This window comes from Myotis myotis, unplaced genomic scaffold, assembly GCF_014108235.1.
Source record: "Myotis myotis isolate mMyoMyo1 unplaced genomic scaffold, mMyoMyo1.p scaffold_m19_p_20, whole genome shotgun sequence".
In the NCBI taxonomy this organism is placed as follows: domain Eukaryota; kingdom Metazoa; phylum Chordata; class Mammalia; order Chiroptera; family Vespertilionidae; genus Myotis; species Myotis myotis.
The window spans coordinates 3,844,252-3,862,039 of record NW_023416325.1 but is presented as its reverse complement, the minus strand read 5'-3'; the positions used below and the strand labels follow the sequence as shown (position 1 = coordinate 3,862,039).

At 51.8% G+C, this 17,788-nt stretch overlaps 1 protein-coding gene across 2 annotated transcripts in view; it reads left to right on the top strand.

Annotated features, from left to right (window-relative positions):
* Positions 1 to 302: 302 nt before the first annotated feature.
* SGSM1 (small G protein signaling modulator 1) overlaps positions 303 to 17,788 on the top strand; it is a 55,249-nt gene continuing 37,763 nt past the window's right edge. For both annotated transcript variants that reach the window (XM_036354326.1, XM_036354327.1), the window contains exons 1-2: positions 303 to 408; positions 503 to 546. In XM_036354326.1, the coding sequence (XP_036210219.1) occupies positions 390 to 408; positions 503 to 546 (63 nt within the window). In that variant the 5' untranslated portion in view covers positions 303 to 389. The remainder of the gene's footprint in view (positions 409 to 502; positions 547 to 17,788) is intronic.

Sequence of the window (17,788 nt, the reverse complement as noted above, 5' to 3'; positions counted from 1 at the left end):
ACTGAGGTGCAGAGAGAGAGTGCCCCACCATCTCCGGCCACTTTCTAGAGCCTGGCACACAGCAGACATTGAATAAAGGTGCTGTCCTTCCCTGCCCCACCAAAGGGGGACACTGGCGTTGGGCAGGAAGGTGGGGGGGGGGGGGTTGGGGGGGGGGGGCAGGAGTGAGGATGTGCATCTGGCAGGGAGGATCTGCGCGCTGGGAGCCAGGGGGCCAGGCAGTGTGTTTCCGGGGGGCGGGGCCGCGCGCTTGACGGGTCCTGACGTCTTGGGGCGCCTGGTCCCGCCCCAACGCAGCCGCAGCTTGGGAGCCCAGCGCCCGGGAGCCGCCGCCTCCGCCACCGCCACCACTGCAGGCGCTCGGGACTCGGAACGTCGTGCGCCCAGCCATGGCTTCGGGCCCTGCGGGTGAGGGGGCGCGGGGTGTGGGGCACAGGATGGCGGGAGGGCAGCCCCAGGCCCCGGTCCCAGCTTTCTGCTGACCGGCTGTCTTGTCCCACAGGGGCGGAGACCCGGCAAAGGCTGCTGCGCACGGTCAAGAAGGAGGTAGGTGGTGAGGTGGGGGAGGGTGGGGGCGCCACCTTGAGGGAGGGGACATTCGTAGCCCCCCTCCCAGGTAAGAGTCTCAAAAGTGGGGTTGCCACTGGCAGAAGGGGGCGGCTGCCTTAGTTGTGGGCTCACCTGGGTAGGTACTTAACCTCCCTGAGGACTGGAGGCTGCTGAATTTGGGGGTGGGGCTTCAGGTATGGGGGGTGCCCTGGATGTTTTTCTGCTACGTGCAGGGGTGGATGCCGCGGGAGGGCACTCCCACGGTGGGGCACTCCTGCATTTGTCTGCGTAGACCCCCCTCATGGAAGAGCCAGTGGGTGGGTCTCACTACAATGAGACAAGCACCTGCGGGGATAGGGCGGGGGGGGGGGGGGGTCTGGATGGGGCTACAGAAGGAGGACCACGCTTTAGGAAAGGGGGAAGATAACCCTGTGGGAAAATAGTTTCCCCCCACATCCCCATGCCCCCCTGCGAATTCTCAGTCGCTCTGCCCCCCTCCCTCTCTCCCTGGTCTGCAGGGAGCCCAGTCTAGCCTTTGGAGTTAGCAGCCCATGTTCCCCTGCAGAGAGGGGAGAATCTACAGTGAGGGGTGTCTGGGGAAGCATTACGATACCTGGACTGTGTGTGTGTGTGTGTGTGTGTGTGTGTACATGCCTGTGTGGATGAGGATATGTAGCTGTGTGTGTATCTATGAGAATATCTGTGTATTATGTGTACATGTATATGTGTTTGTGTGTTTGTATTTTTAGTATGATGTATATCTGTGTGATGCAAGCCTCTGTGTGGATGAGTGAGGCTGTGACTATGTCTGTATATCCGTGTGTGTATCCACGTGTGTGATGTATGATGCATGAGTCTGTGTGTGAGTGAGTGAGGCTGTGACTGTGTGTATGCCCTCCTCATGTCACTCACATCCCTCAGCCTGGGACCCCATTGCTGCTGAGCCGGCATCACTGGTGTATCTTGAGTCCTTAGCCTGTAGACCGTGGGGGCTGGCCTGATCCCTCTGTCTCTGTGTTTGGGGTGTCAGCATCTTGTGTCCTCATTGAGCATGGAGAAGCCCCTCCCCGCTTGATGGCAGCCGGCCAGCACGGCAGCCTCCAGGTTTCGACCTGTTGCTCCCTCCCTCCTCTAGGAGCATGGGGTCTGTGTGTGTGGTGTGTGGTGTGTGGTGTGGTGTGGTGTGTGTGTGTGTGTGTGTGTGTGTGTGTGTGTGTGTGGTGCCCATGTTGTCTCAAGAAGCAGCCCCAGGGCTGGTTGCACATCCTGGCCTCTCTGAATAAGGAGACACACGGGAGACATGGAACCCTCAGAAAGGCCCAGAACTTTTCAGCTCAGCCCTCGTAGAGACCCTGTGGGGACCCGAAGAAAGCTCTGTCCAGAACCTCTTTCCAGCAAAACCTACAACCCACACATGATGATGACTATTTCAGGGGAGGGTGTGTATCCCCCCCTCCCCCAAAGCCTTCAGGTTAAAAACCTCCAGTATTTTTGTTCATTGTTTAACCAAACCAGATGTTTTCACTGGAATGGCTGTGTTTTTAAGGAAATGGTTGGCTGATTCCATTGGGAGGGGGCTGCAGGCAGAGGAGTATGTCAGCCAGGCACCTGGGGCCCTGGTCTCAGCTCTGCCACTGGCTCCCTTGGTGCTCTTGACAAGGCCCCTTCCCTCGCAAGGACTCCGTTTCCACACCTGGAGAAGGGAGCATTGGTCCATTGCCCTTGGAGATCCCATCATATCAGTCTAGTTTGGGTTATTGGCCAAGCTGAAGGGAACACTTTGTCCCTGGTGGCCAGTGGTCTGAGCCCGAATCCTCTCTCCTGGGAGGGATTGGGTTTGGGGCACGGAATGAGCTTTCTGCCTGGCTCCCGGCCAAGATCATCTCCTGATCAGAGACTGGCATCCCACTTGGACCTGAGAGGGGCAGGGGCAGAACGGAGCAAGTTTGGACAAAGGGCCTAAGCACCTATTGACCCTGGATCTGCAATCAGAAGGCAGGACCTAAGTCCCAAGTTGGTGGCTGTTTCTAAATTCTGCATTTCTTGGGGCACATCATTTTAGTAACCAGAGCTCCCATTCACCCTGTGTGCACAGTAACTTTGTGAAGTGAGTGAGGTTGTCCCATCTTTCAGACAAGGAAACAGGCTTGGAGAAGGAGGGCGAGTTGCTCAGAGCACACAGCTAAGAAGGGACAGAGTTGAGGACGCACCCCCAGGTCTGTCTGAGCCAGGCTCTCAGCCCTTATGTCGCAAACATGCCCTTCCACAGCTGCACAGTGCCATCATTTCAGCATGTGTGTGAGGTATAGTTTCCATTGTACAGATGAGGAAACTGGCCCAGAAGGAGTAAGTGATGCTTCAAGGGTACAGCCGAGTAAAGAGAAACAAGTTCAAGTCTTCTGTTCTGTGAGCCCCTCTGTTTAGCATGGGTGCCCCTAAGGGCATGGTGACAGGTTTGTTCCCCCCAAAGCAGACCTCTCTCCTTTCCTTGCATGTCCCCCTAATACCAGAGATCCAGTCTCCAGTGGATTGCCTCAAAATCCGGGGGTCGGGTCAGCTGTTGCTTCTCCTCACCGTCTGGGTTCAGAGGAGCCACATCCCTGCTGTCAGGGTCTGCCTGGAGGCTCCCCCCATCCTTCCTGTGGAAGAGGCGGCTTCACAATCAGTTTCTGTAGGTAGGCCTGGCTGGTCTGCAAGCTCTGCCTGAGCCACTGAAGCCACAAAGGCCAGCAGGGGTTGTGGGGCTGGAAGCTCTGTCCAGTGCTAACTCAGGGAGCCACTGTGGAAGCAGGCCGAGGAGGAGCCTTGGGATCCACCAGAGCTGGGTTCAGATGCCAGTGCCGAGGGGCACCTGTGTGCCAGAGGCAGGGCTGGACTCTGTGGATGTGGCAGTGAACAAGATAGGCCCTGCCCTCTTGGGGCTGACTTTCTAGTACAGGAGACAGCCCCCAACAGACGTTCTGAGTGTAATTAAAAAGGTAATTATAGGCTGTGCACCACAGTCTGCAGGAGAGGTACTCTGCAGCACAAGAACATAACAGAGAAGTAACTGCATGCATTACATATCTTAAATTGCCTTATGCTTAAGATATGTGAAGGATATGTGCATTTATTGTTATTGATTTTTTTTTTTGAAAGAGAGAGGGGAAGGGGGAGAAAGAGAGGAAGAAAGAAACGTTGATTGGTTGTTCCGCTTATTTACGCATTCATTGGTTGCTGCTTGTCTGTGTCCCGACTGAAGATCGAACCTGCACCTTGGCGTAGGGGGCTGACACTCAAACCAGCTGAGCTCCCCCGCAGGGTGATGAGCAAGCCTTTCAGGTGAAGGTAGGAAGTGAGACGAGTCAGAAGAAGACCATTCCTGGCAGAGGGAACTGCATCTGCGGCTGGAGGGAGCACTGTGGACATGGGTAATGGGAGGACTCTGAGTTGGGGGAGTTCCAAGAGAAAGGAGAACAGTGTGGACAGAGCACTTGGTCCTGTCCTAAAAGCAAGAGGGAGGGAGTGGGGAGGACTTGGGGAACATGGAAAGAAGAGGGAGAAGCTGACACTGATGGCTTGTAAATCGCAGCCTTGGATGAGCATCCCTCTTTACATTCACAAGTGTCTGGGCTTCGGCTTATTCATACTGGAGATGAAAATTACTCAACCATCAGGATAAACAATGTGAAAACACCCACCACATTAGCCTGCGCTTTACCAGGGCAGGCATCTTATTTTTCCATCTCCCCGATGCCACCAAGGGAAAGCTGCAGACAGGGTTGACCCAGCATGATTTCCTCCAGTTACTAGTAAACCCAACTGGCTCTATCCTGGCTCCTTTCTCTCCCCACCTCCACCACTTAATTTTGTTTTGGTTTCCAGAGAGAGCAGGCACTGGCTTCCCGTTGCCATGACGACTGCCATTAAAGGCGCTAGCCACGTGACTCAGAGTTGATAAAGGAAGCGAAGTGACTAACTGCCTTGTTTTCCTGCCTCCAGGCTGGGACTAGGAGGCCACTTAATTGGAGGAGAGAAGGCAGGGGCTTGCTGGCCGGAGGGCAGACCCCAGGAAGGAGACAGGAGGAGCCTTCAACACAAGGGCTGAGCTGGGCTTGTTTGGGGAGCTGATCCTCCGATGCCCTGGAAGGCCATAGGATGGGGGAGGTGGGCTGGACTGTCTAAGAAGGTAGGAGGAAAGTGAGAGAAACCACTGACGTTACTACTGGGGTGCCATGGTGATTCCACTTCAACCCAGTGGTTCATAATGAAGGTTCTTAATTTTTACCCCCCACCCCCCAGGTAGGGTTACCAGATGACATATAGGTAGGTCACAAAATTAAATTGAATTTCAGATAATGAATAATTTTTAGTATAAGTATGTATTGCTGGATCTGACAGCCTTACCCAGAGGACATCTGGCAATGTGTAGAAACATGGTTGTCACACTGGGGTTGCTACTAGCAGGTGATAGGAGAGGTCAGGGATGCTGCTCCACTTCCTGTAATAGCAGGATGGCCCCACCCCAAAGGATCCAGCCCACAGTGGCACTGCTGTTGAAATTGAGAAGCCTCTGTGCTGGGCACTGTCCCGAAGGCTCCCCAAGTGTCTCCTTCTTCACTCTTGGGACAGGCAGTCCACAGAGAGGCCAGGATTCAAATCCCACTGTGTCAGGACCTGGAGGATGGCTTCATGACTCGGATTCACCGAGGGCAGTGCTAAGGAGCCATGAGCTTCAGCAGAGTCCCTGGAAACGGCTTGGGTTTAGGTGTGTGCAGGGGAAGGAGATGAGGCCGGAAGATTCCATTAGTTCTAGCTTGTGCAGGGCTGTGAATGCCAGGCTGCATTGTCTGCTCCATTAGACAGTGGGGAGCTATAGAGGACTGATGAGCAAGGAGGGTCTTGTGTAGAATTATACTTAAGGAATTTTCAGCTGATGGCAGGGACCAGGATGGAACCTTTCTGTTAGTTCTTAGATGAAAATTTCTTCTCTTTTCTCCTTTACTTTCCCTCCTCTCTTCCTCCCCTCCTCCTTTCTCTCCCACTTTCCTTTTCTTCCACAAATATTTATTGACTATCTACTATGTGCCAGGCACTGTTCTAGGATCTACAGATTGGGAAGTGAGCAAAGCAACATCCCTGTGCACATGCTCTCATGAAGCACACAGTCCAGTTGGGGGTCAGAGAGAGAAGCTATCTATATATATATATGCCTAAGTGACTGTTATGACCGAATGACCGGAACAACCGGTCGCTATGACATGCACTGACCACCAGGGGACAGATGCTCAACGCAGGAGCTACCCCCTGGTGGTCAGTGCACCCCCACAGCGGGAGCGCTGCTCAGCCAGAAGCCAGGCTTACGGCTGGCTGGCGAGTGCAGCTGCGGTGGCGGGAGCCTCTCCCGCCTCCATGGCAGTGCTATCGAGCAAGTGGCGGCGACAGGTGCAGTGGGGCAAGCAGCAGTGGAGCTGTGCCCAGCCCGGTTGAGGCTCCTCCCCGGCCTCCTGCTGCTTCGGCAGTCTGACATCCCCCGAGGGGTTCCGGATTGCGAGAGGGCACAGGCCAGGCTGAGGGACCCCACCCGTGCACAAATCCATGCACCAGGCCTCTAGTAAATATATGTTAGGAGTGACAAGCACTATGAGGAAATAAAGCTTGGAAGGGCTGGAGAGTGGTGAGAAGGGCTCACCAGAGGAGGGTCAGGGATGGCCTCTCTGATGGGGTGACATGAGCAGAAGGAAAGGAGGGAGCCACGCTGACGACTGCAGGAAGAGTGTTCCTAACAGAGGGAACAGCATGTGCAAAGGCCTTGTGTCAAAAATAACAAGGGGGCCAATGCGGCTGGAGGGAAGTAACAACGGAGGAGGAGGAGGAAGAGCGGAGGCCAGAGAAGGAGCAGGAGGCTAATCAGCCCTCGGAAGCTTTGGCCTTTATCCTGAGCGAATGGGAGCCGCGAGAGGTTTGAGCAAGAGGGGAACATGAACTCACCTATGCTGTAGGCTGCTCAGGCTGCTGGGCAAGCAATCATTGTGGGTAACAAATGGGGGTGACACAAAGTCATTAGGCTAGAGAGGAAACTTCTGTCTTATTCTCTGAGCTTCCAATCTTGGGCAGGAAATCACAGCTCTCCCTTGACTCCCCTGCTGGGCCAAGTAGGGGTTCCAGAAATGCTTGCAGAAGGAATCTAGACATCTGGATGTGATATTTTGGGGCTCTCTGCTGCTGGCAGGGTTGACTCAAACCATTTCTGTGTGTCATGCTTTCAGGCTTAAGATGGCAGAACTTCTCTTTAGGAATAATGCCACCATATCTGTCGGTGCATTTTGGTATTTTTTTTCCAGGTCTCGGACAATGCAGCTTCCAGGAGCTTCTGATAGTGATGGCTTGGGCTTTAGCCCCCTGGCTCAGTGTGAAAGCAGGTTCCGTCTCCCGTGCACTCTGGCTGGGTCTCCACTGCAGTAACCTCGTGAGGGGCTCCGGGAGAGGGTGGTAGCATTTGTTGCTGGTTGGCAGGTAGGAAGGACACTTTTGCCATCACCATGGGGAGTGAGGACACCCGAGTCTTTGTCCCCACTCTGCTCCTACTACCTGTGGCCTCCTAGCAGATCCCCTCTCCCTGTCTCATTCTCCTGCTTTCTAAGTGGACAGGGTTGGACAAGATCCAGAACTCTAAGAACCTCGAGTCATCTAATTTGGCTGACATCACTCTCTGAGAGCCAAGTCTTTCTGATATTTTCTGTCTTCTGCATTTGCCAAGTCCGTATTTAAGACTTATTAAACTCAATAGCTGATAAGACTTTTTGGGAGCCTTTACTTCACTTAAGGAAACCAAGGACTCCAGCCATTCTAATGGGATAAGGTTTTTTTAAAAACATCATTTACTGATCATTTTATATGAGTGACCTCATTTAATTATTTCAACACCCCTTGAGGTGGGTAAACACTCTCCCTTGTAGATAAGGAAATTGAGACACAGAGATGGCAAATAATTGGCCTAAGGGAACGGAGATCAACAATGGCACAGCTTGGGGGTCTGGTTCCAGAATCCTGCTTTTCATCACTCTGGAGCCAAAAATCAGTGACCCACATGTGGTTATGAGCTGTCTGAGAGTGGAGTCAGGGAAAGGGCCACCCTTTGAGTTCAGGTCTTGGCCATGCATCAGTAGCTGCGTGAATCTCTGGCTTCAGTTTCCTGGTGCATCTGGAGTGGGGGCATCACCTACCGCACAGCAGTGCGGTGTCCATCCCTGCCTGCCAGGCATTCAACAGAATTTGTGCTTGGCTCACCCAGTTAGGAGCCAGATAGGCTCAGTTCCATAAGGACATTTTGCCACCCTTTCTGGTCCCACCTGAAGTTGCAGGTGCTCTCAGCATGGGATCTTGTTCTCCCTGGGTAAACCCTGGGCTGGGGGTGCCGTGGCCACAGGAGCAGTGCTGTAGACTGGGAAGGTGTATTTATGGGATCCAAAGGTTCGACCCCTTGAGTAGGAATCAGGAGGACTGAGTCTTCACTGGCTGTATGGCCATCCTGGGTGGACAGCTGGATCCTCCCTCTGGGTCCAGTTGCTCATTGGCCCCTTGAGGTCAGAAACCCCCATGAGCCTGCTGGCCCTGCCACTTAGCCACTAGGAGCCCCTGGGTGAGGCGGCTGAGAGGGCTGAACTCCAGTGGGGATCAGCATATTTTTCTTTGTTTTGATAATACAAGAAGATAGGAGATGGGCTATGGCCAGGTAGCTCAGTTGGTTAGAGCATCGTCCCCATAGGCAAGATTGCGGGTTTGATCCCTGGTCAGGGGACGTACAAGAATTAGCCAATGACTGCATAAATAGGGGAACAGCAAATCTAGTATGTTTCTCTCCTCGAGCGCGCGTTGTGTTGTGTGTACACATATATGTGATGAATATATTTTGTGCCTTTTCTTTGCAAAATCTTGAAGCAATTCAGATTGTGGGTGTTTACAAAGGACAGGAACAGGTCCTTTTGCAGTAAGGTTCCGTTTAAAAATCAGAGACTTGACGTCCTAAGAGTTCAAGAGACTTGGTGATGCTTGAGCACTGCGTGAATTCTTTAATTACTTAGTAAATTATGTTTAATTAGTGATTTAGAATTATAGCAACTACCATTTCTTAAACAATGCTTTACTTTCTCTCATTCAGCCCACAACGCAGTCTTCCTGTAGAGTAGGTACAAATAGAAACCCCTCTTTACTGACGAGGTTAAGAAGCCAGACCAAGGTTACATAGCTGAGAAGCAACAGAACAGGATAGTTTAGTGAGCTCCATTTCAAGTTGGATAATAACTTGTTCACAAAACTAGCTGGAACAATAAGTAAACATACCGACACAAAGTGAAAAGGAAAAGGAGACACTAAAAATAGGAGTTTGGGGAGGTTTGGGGGAGTCCAGCTTCAGGTACAGCTGTATCCAGGTTTTCCAGTGGTGTCATGAGGACCCCCATCTCTCCATCTCTCCGTGCTTCCTTTCTCTGTGTTGGCTTTAGGTTCTGCCCCTCTCTGTGGGGAGGTAGAATGTTTCCCAGAAGCTCTCAGGGCACAATCTGCCCACTTGGCATCACAACAGAAAGAGAGCTGCCCCTTCCCCATGGTTCAGGCAAAAGTCTTAGTTCTCATTGGACCAGTTTGGCTCAAGTGCTTCTTTGGTGCCAATCACTGTGGGATGGAGTGCTCTCATTGGTCCAGTCTGAGAGGTGAAGTGTGGAGTCAGATCTCTGAGAGCGAAGGGGTCCCAGAGGACAGTCAAGGTGAAAGGACCAGACGGAAATGGAAACCAGGCAGAGAAGTCACAAATGTCCATCTCAAAGGAGTGAGGGTCCCTGCCTTTGGAGCCCAGCCTCTAACAGTGGACGACGTATCCACTCTTGTGCTCTGTGCCTGGCTGTGATCCCAGGTGCTGCCTGGGTACCTGTGTGCCAGGTGTCTGCTGGATGAGGGTGAGAGATTTCTACTCGGGGGGTGTACAGAGCCCTGAAATTGTATCAACACTTTGTACTTGGTGTGTGGAGCGGGTATCCTCAGCTATCAGCAGTGCCTCTAAGTGGTCCACGGCCCAAATATCCAAATACGGTTCAGAACCACCCTGTAATGTGCCAGGATACATAGGTCCGCACCATACAGCGCCATGCTCAGAATGAAATGGTGCCTCCTAATTTCTAACCCAGTGAGCCTCCAATGTAACGACCCTTAGTGATAATCATCATTAGCATTTATTGGGTCCCTACTGTGCTCCAGATCTGCACTGTCCAATGTGAACCACAAGTCACATGTGCCTACTTATATTTAAATTATGTATAATTAAACTAATAATACTTCCTGTCCTGGGTGGGGGCTCAGTTAGTTAGAATCTCATCCCGTATATCACAAAGGTTGCGGGTTCGATTCCTGTCAAGGCACATACCTAGGTTTCGGGTTCAGTTCCCGGTTGGGGTGCCTGTGGGAGGCAACCGATCTGTGTTTCTCACATCATTGTTTCTCTCTCTCTCCCTTCCTTTCCCTCTAAAAATCAATAAAAACATGTCCTCAGGTGAGTATTAAAAAACAAAAACAAAAAACTTTGCCAGTCCATTAGCTGAGTCAAGTACTCAGAAGCCACGTGTGGCTAGTGATACTTACTGCTGGACAAGGCAAGGTTAGAGCATTTCCAGAGGTTCTGTCGTGTCCTAGACTTTGTGCTAAATGCTTTACATCCATTAACATATTTAATACTAAAGCCTCAGAGGGGTAGATCCTATTTATTATCCCGTATTCCAGGGAGTAAAGCAAAGCTCAGGGAAAGTGAAGTCAGGTCACACAGCTGGTAGGCGGAGCCAGGATGCTAATCCAGTCTTTAGAGAAGATTCAACTGCTTTTCCTCCTAAGCCTGCGTAGAGGTGGCTGGTCTGTTTTCTGGTTCACGCTGTGTGTGTTTTAAGCAACCATCTGTGAATCTCATTTCTTACTTTCCTATAGCTGCCCGGCCCCCGAAGTCTGGGCAGCCTTCCAGAGACTCTGGGTGCGCTTGAGAGTCTGTGTGTGTGTTTCTCGTGCATGAGGCCCGTGGGTCTGGAAGTGGGGCGCGTTGCCAGGGGAGCTGCCACACGCAGTGGGCAGCGTACCCAGGAGAAAGCTGTCTGGTCTCCAGGATGTGGGCTGGGAACGTGACACACGGTGCTGTTTTCTTTGGGAGTGGGGGGTGGCCTGGCATTGTCTTCAAGCCCCATCATCTTCAGCGGTGACTGCGCGTGGGAGTGTTGGCCAGAAGGTCCTTCGCCAAGGTGCCCCCAGGCGAATGCTCCAGGATCAGGCACTGGGATCCTGGATCCAGGATCACCCCCTTTGTCAGGGGCTGTCTGAGGCTCCTGTGCAGGGCGGTGATGGGAGGCCCGTTTATGGGAACCCCATTCTCAGCCCCAGGATACCCCTCTATCCAGGTTATAACAGGCGCCAGCACTGTGCCCTAACAGCACACAGACTGGCCAGCCTGTCATAACCTGGATAGAGGGGTATCCTGGTTATGACAGGCTGGCCAGTCTGTGTGCTGTTAGGGCACAGTGCTGGCGCCTGTTATAGCGCACCAGTAAATGATTAACTGGGGCCAGGGTGGCAACAGCTGAGTGGGTGGCATTCCTGTCTCCGGCCAGCCCTCCAGCCACAGGTAGGCCAGGTTAGAGGGAGGAGCTGGAGGGAGGAGCTTCCTAACACTCTGGAGATCCACATGCCAACATGCTTTATCCTTGATGTCCCCTCCCCTCTCGCTCACTCCCATCACAGGGGTGCAACTGTGGAGGACAGTCCTGTGGCTTTGCTTTCCGTATCGGAGGACGTCAGGGCAGGATGGAGGGTTGGGCAGGAGGGTGAGGCAAGGCTGTCCAGGGCCTGAGTGAGAGAGTCCAGAGAAGGAAGCTCTGAGCCATTGGCCAGTGGTTGCCGAGCTCCTGCCAGATGCCCTCGGGCTCCTCTCTGTGAAGGCCCCAACGCCCCTGGCAGGCCATGAGCAGCGGGTGTGGAGGTGCCCATCTGGAAGGAGGCGCTTAGCCTGTCTGCTGAAAGGTCTCGATCCCGGCTGACACCCTCCATTAGTGGCAGAGCGAGGAAAGGACATTGTTTTTCTTTGATTTTTTTTTTAAATATATTTTATTGATTTTTTACAGAGAGAAAGGGAGAGAGATAGAGAGTTAGAAACATTGATGAGAGAGAAACATCGATCAGCTGCCTCCAGCACATCTCCTATTGGGGATGTGCCCGCAACCCAGGTACATGCCCTTGACCGGAATCGAACCCGGGACCCCTAAGTCCGCAGGCCGACGCTCTATCCACTGAGCCAAACCGGTTTCGGCTTTCTTTGATTTTTTTTAGAGCAGTTTTAGGTTCACATTAAAAATAGAGTGGTAAGTACAGAGATTTCTCATATACCCCCTATTCATACACTCACAGCCTTCCCTACTACCAACATCCTGCACCAGAGTGGGTCATTGTTACCCACAGTCCATGGGTACATTTGGGTTCACTCTCAATGGTGCCTATTATATGGGTTTTGACAAATTCAGAATGGCATGCGTCCACCACTGTAATATCATACAGAATAGTCTCCCTGCCCTTAAATCCTGTGTTCTGCCTGTTCATCCCTCCTTCCCTGCCAACCCCTGGCAACCCTGGTCTTTCAGCTGTCTCCATAGTTTTGCCTTTTCCAGAATGTCATATACTTGGAACCACACAATATGTAGCCTATTTAGATTGGCTTCTTTCACTCTGTAATAAGCATTTCAGGTCGGACAGGTTGTTTGTTTGTTTGTTTGTTTGTTTGTTTGTTTGTTTTTACCATGATTCTCCTTTTGGGGACAGACATGTGACAGAGAGGGAGCTAGGAGGCGCCGGGTATCCTGGGAGAGATGAGAAATGATGCCTGGGGCAGAGGTGGAGGCTGGCAGGTGCTGCTGGACCCTGGTTGTGAGAGCAGGGAGTTGACTGTGAATGTGACGCTTGGCTGACGTGGGCTAAGGGAGCAGGTGCATTGGACATCTGGCTGCTTGGGTCCCCACTTTGACCTGGGACAGTGGAGTAGGCGACCTTGATTCAAATCCCAGCTTCTTCACAGCCAGATGATCTCTGCCCCTCCCAGATCAGCTGCCTCAGTGGGAAAATGGGACACCTGTATTGCATGGTTGTTTTGATTCTTTAGGCTAGTGTAAAGCTCCTACTCAGCTTGTGGGAAGCACCTGTAGGTGAACCTACTATGTGCCAGGTTCTGTGCAGGGCAGACCGTCATGGGTTTGAATCTCCATCCTGCCGTTTGCAAGCCACGGGCTCTTGGGCAAGTCATTTAGCCTCACCAAGACTCCGTTTCCTTGCCTGTAAGACGGGGAGGGTGACTGTACCCATCTCACCTAATTACCCTGAGGATTGGGTGAAATAATGCCCCTAAGCTCGGTGCCAGCACACAGTGAAAAAACCTTATAAATAATGCTGGTTGTCATTACATAAAACTTACTGTGTGGCTGCTATTGTAGTTAATGCTTTTGATGCATTATCTTACGCCTATGAGGCAAGTACTAATGTCACCCATTTTACTGATGGGAATGCTGAGGCTCAGAGAAGGGATCTGATTTGTGCAAGATCACGAGTGCAAGAGCTGGGATTTAAATTCTGGAAGTTTGACTCCAGAACCCAGTACTCATAGCCATAAAGGGGGGTGGGGGTGGCGATAATGTCAACTTCAGAGGTTTAAGGACGGAATAAAATGAAGGGTGCCAGGTCCTAGAGGATTGGGTGGTTTTTCCAGAGCTGGAGATAGAGGTGGGAATGGATGGGAATATCAGGTGGATGGGACTGTGCCAGCAAAGGCCGGGGGGCGGGGGGGGCGGAATCTCTGGGTCACACAGCGGAATGGCACGTGCAGCCGGAGATCAGCATGTGGGAAGGGGAAGGGAGAGGATTTGGCAGGAAAGGGAGATTGGGCCACACCATGAAAACAGTCACAGCTTGCAGGGTGGCACCATCCTCCCCCAGCCCCTGCATCGTGTCTGTTGGTGTCTAGGCTTGGGAGCTTCCTAAAATATTCCTATTTCCCCACCCACCCTCAGCCCTGCTCCTGCCCCTCCTGCCTCTCACCTCCTGCATGCCTCGCCCATAACAAATCAAAAAATAAACAGCCGCCAGCTCTTTCCATGCCACATTGTCCGTACACCTGTTCCTTCCTCTGAGCTCCAAGGCGGCTCTGTGGGGGCAGCTGCAGGGGAGAGCTTTCCCCTCTGCTTTGAAGTTGGAGAAACTGAGGCCCCAGAGAGTTCCTTTCTACTTGTACTTCAGATCTGGACTGTCACCTCCTTCAGGAAGCCCTCCTGACCACCCTACCCACCCAATTTCCCATTGATACTTGTTTAATAGAACCAAGAACACTTTTTAATATATTTATTGATTTTATGTGAGAGGAAAGGAGGGAGGGAGGGGGAGAGGAAGGGGGAAAGAGAGAGAGAGAAGGGAGGGAGGGAGGGAGGGAAGGAGGGAGGGAAGGAAGGAAGGAAATATCCATTTGTTGTTCTACTTATTTATGCATTCATTGGTTGATTCTTGTATGTGCCATGACCGGAGATGGAACCTGCAACCTTGGTGTATGGGGACGATTCCCTCACCAGGGCCAGGCCTGTGCATTTGTTCTCAGGAGCTGGGGTGCCTGCGGAGCGGCACAGCCATCCTCAGCTCACCCCTCTAGCCCTAGTGGTTGTCAAGGGGCCTTTGAGTCACCTCCCTCTGTTCCCCACAGGCTGAGACTTATTTTTAATGCCACCCCAAGGCCCCCAGGCATCTTAATTTAACCATTCTCTCCACCCCTGAGTTTCTTACAAATGTAAGAGTCAGGCTGCCTGGGGGCCTCCCTCTCATAGGCCAGTGCTGGTTCAGCATTACTCACCCACCTGCACTGCCAGGCACCCACCACCTGAGTCAGGGCTGAGGCAGCGGGCCTCTGAGGAGCAGGTGGCAGCTCGATGATGTTTATTTAAGTCTGCTGTGTGCTGCAGGCCCTGTGCCGGGTGCTTTAAACCAGGGGGCCCTGTGGGCCAAATCCAGCCTGTTTATGTACTGCTCCTGAGCCAAGAACAGTTTTGACTTTCTCAAAGGGTTGTAAAAACAAAAGAGACGATGCGACATAGACGGTTATGATTGAAAACAGTTTTGCAGATTGAGCAAATAAAATTTCAGAATGCCTGGTTAAATTTGAATTTTCTGAAAAACAACACATCTTTTCGTGTGTGTTCCATATTTGGTACATATACTAAAAAAAAAAAGAGAAAATTCTTTTTTTATCTGAAATTTGGATTTCGCTGGGCACCCTGCATTTTATCCGGCAGCCCTAGCTCAAAGCCTGAAATAGTTGCTGTCTGCCTCTTTACAGAAAAAGTTTGCCGACCCCAGGCTTACACATAGCAAACAAGATCAGGGGTCAGAAGGCCTTAGGACACTGCCTGGAGCCGAGGTCCATAAGCACTGGCTGCTGGAACTAGTGTTATTAATCAGAGCGATCACCAAACAGTTAGCGAGCACTCTCCACATGCCAGGCACTGTCCTAGGGGCTCAAGATCTACCTGGGACAGACAGACACTAGATGGATAAACCCCCAGATGTGTGGGAAAGTCAGGCCGAGCGTAAAGCCAGACACTCTATTTTAGGCAGGGTGGTCTGAGCCCTCATCCTTTTTTGAGCTCTGTGCATGTTTTGTTTTAAATTTTTAAAGCAGGAATTTATATTTAGAAACTCTCAAGAGACTTTAAAAAAGCCCAAAGGCGTCCAAGTTTAATAGAAGATCATCCTGAGGCAATGTCTGTTGGTTTCTCCATTACTAAGGCATCTATCTGATCCTTGTTAATGAAACACCCCGATGATTCTGCTAGTTGGGTCCTGGTGATTTCCTCTGACTGCTGCTATCTTTCATAAGTGGCCATCAGCTCACAAACAGTGAAAAACGTAATCATGAAACATCTGCAGATCCAACTCCAATATCCTGTCTGCATTCTTCTTTGAAACCAGGTCCAGTGATTATCAGTTTGAGTAGTGGAGACCTTGGTGAGTGTCATCTGCAAAGACTGGTATCATCTGCAGCTCTTTCAGACAGAAACGAGCAAACACCCAGAGCTCTGCGCACGGTTTTATGAAATTCTCACATAGCAGCCCTGAGAGGTGGTGTGGATTTCATCCCCATTTCACAGATGAGGAAACTGAGGCCTGAAGTCACCCAGCCAATGGCTTAACTGGAGTTTGAACTGGGCCTGGTGGCTCTCAAGCTCATGTTCTTACTCAGTGCACTAGTGCCTCCCTAGATGGTGCCAACCTGTGCTGGGTCCTTTGAGGCCCTCGGCCTGCATTTTCCACAATCCTTTTGATAGCCCTGAACACGGGGCCATGTTATTTCCTTCCGGAGCTTAGAGAGCATGAACACAGCAGGGTGGAGAGAAGTAGCAAGTTAGTTTGGGACCTGGCAGGGTTCAAGGTGGGCAGCATGAGGGTACCTGGGTGTGGGCAGGTGGCAGATATGAGGAGGGGAGTAGACAGGGCCAGCCTGGGTGCCCCAGGAGCCTTCCTTCCTGCTTTGCATATTGGCCAGGATTTCCCTGCCTGACTCCCTCCTGAGATTAATCCTCCTTTTATGTTGTTTAAATATTTGCAGGAAGAGGGAGGGATGGGGGGAAGGGCGGGGCTGGTTTCCAAAGGTTTGCAGGGTGGGACTGGAAATGGGGTGGGCACGTGCTCTGAGGTCTGACGTGGAGGGGCGGGGCCAGGCCAGGCCTGCAGGCCAGTGAGGCCCCGATTTGGAACATCCATTGAGGGCCAGGTTGTGGGCTGAATAGTTACTGTAGACTCAGGAATCCCTGCAGTTTGTAGAAGCTTCTCGTTACCCCTGTGAGGCAGGGGTGCTGTTGTCTCCATTTTGCAGATGGGGAACCTGGTCCAGCATCATGCAGATGGTGAATGGCCCAGGGTTTGAGCTCAGGTCAGTGACTCCACATTCCGGGCTCTTAGCCCCTTTCAGCTGCCTCCTGACATCTTGTCCCTAACATGGCTTGGTGTTCAGGGCTAATCTAGATCCAATCGGATCTGTTCATTGAGAGCCCCATAGTGAAGCAGCTGTTGGCCGGCTCCTGAGAATGGGTGCCAGAGAAGGATAAAAGCTCCTTGACCATTTTGACCTTTGATGTCCCCTCATCCCCCACAGGAAGTGGTTGGCAGTCAGATCCTGACTCCCGGGTCCGTGCTGCTTTTGGTCCCTAAGTTCGGAGAGACTGGAATCCCTTCTCACAGGTTTCTCACCACCTTGGGATTTCAGAGGACCTGACCCAGTACAGGGCGGGGCCGGTGGCAGAGCTCGAGGTCGGGCCCTCAGACAGATCTGGGTTCAGATCCCAAGTGGGCCCCTTCCTGGCTGTTTGTCCTTTGGGCAAACTGCATAAACTGTGAGCCTCAGTTTATCTATCTTTTAAATGGGGAAAATAATGCTTTTGTGAGGATTAAATAAAATGTTCTATACAAAGCACCTGGTGCATAGGAGGCACTCAGTAAACATTCTCTCTATTTAAGTAACAAAAGCATTGGTTCTGAATGGCCTCCAGACGAACAAAGATCCAGGATCTGAATCCTGCCTCCTCTGCGTGACCTTTTGTTGGGTGATCTAATCTTTCTGTGTCTCAGTTTCCCCATCTGTAAAATGGGAATAATTTGGGAAACTACCTCATAAAGGTTGTGCCTACAGTCAGTCCCTGGAGCATAGTGAATGCTCAGAAAACAAACAAAATGAAACCTGAACTTCAGTGTCATAAAACTCCCAACTGTTTGCTAGCCCAGCCTGCCTTTTCACATGTAACAGCACATTTGATCCTCATCACAACCCCACAGGATGATGGGTCCGCTTTACAGAAGAGGAAACAGGCACCAGCAGGGTGCAGAACTGGGCTGGGCTCACCTAGGACTGAGGGCCAGAGCTGGGATGTAAATAGAGGTCTGTGTCACTCCCACAGCATTGCCTCTGTGCTTCCTGAATGGGGTGTGGTTTCTGGGCCAAAGCTTAGAAAACCACACAGGTTGCCAGGAGCCAGGATGCCACATTGCTTTCGCCCCCATCTCCAAAGACCACCTCCAGGTCCTTCAAAAATGCTAACCAAGTTCAAGCCCATGGCTGGGAGGCTGAGGGGGAAAGGTGGTTGAGCTGAATTTCGGAGGTTCTGTGGCTGCCTGGCCCTCTCCCCTTGCTCACAGGTCTGTGTGGTCTGTCCCC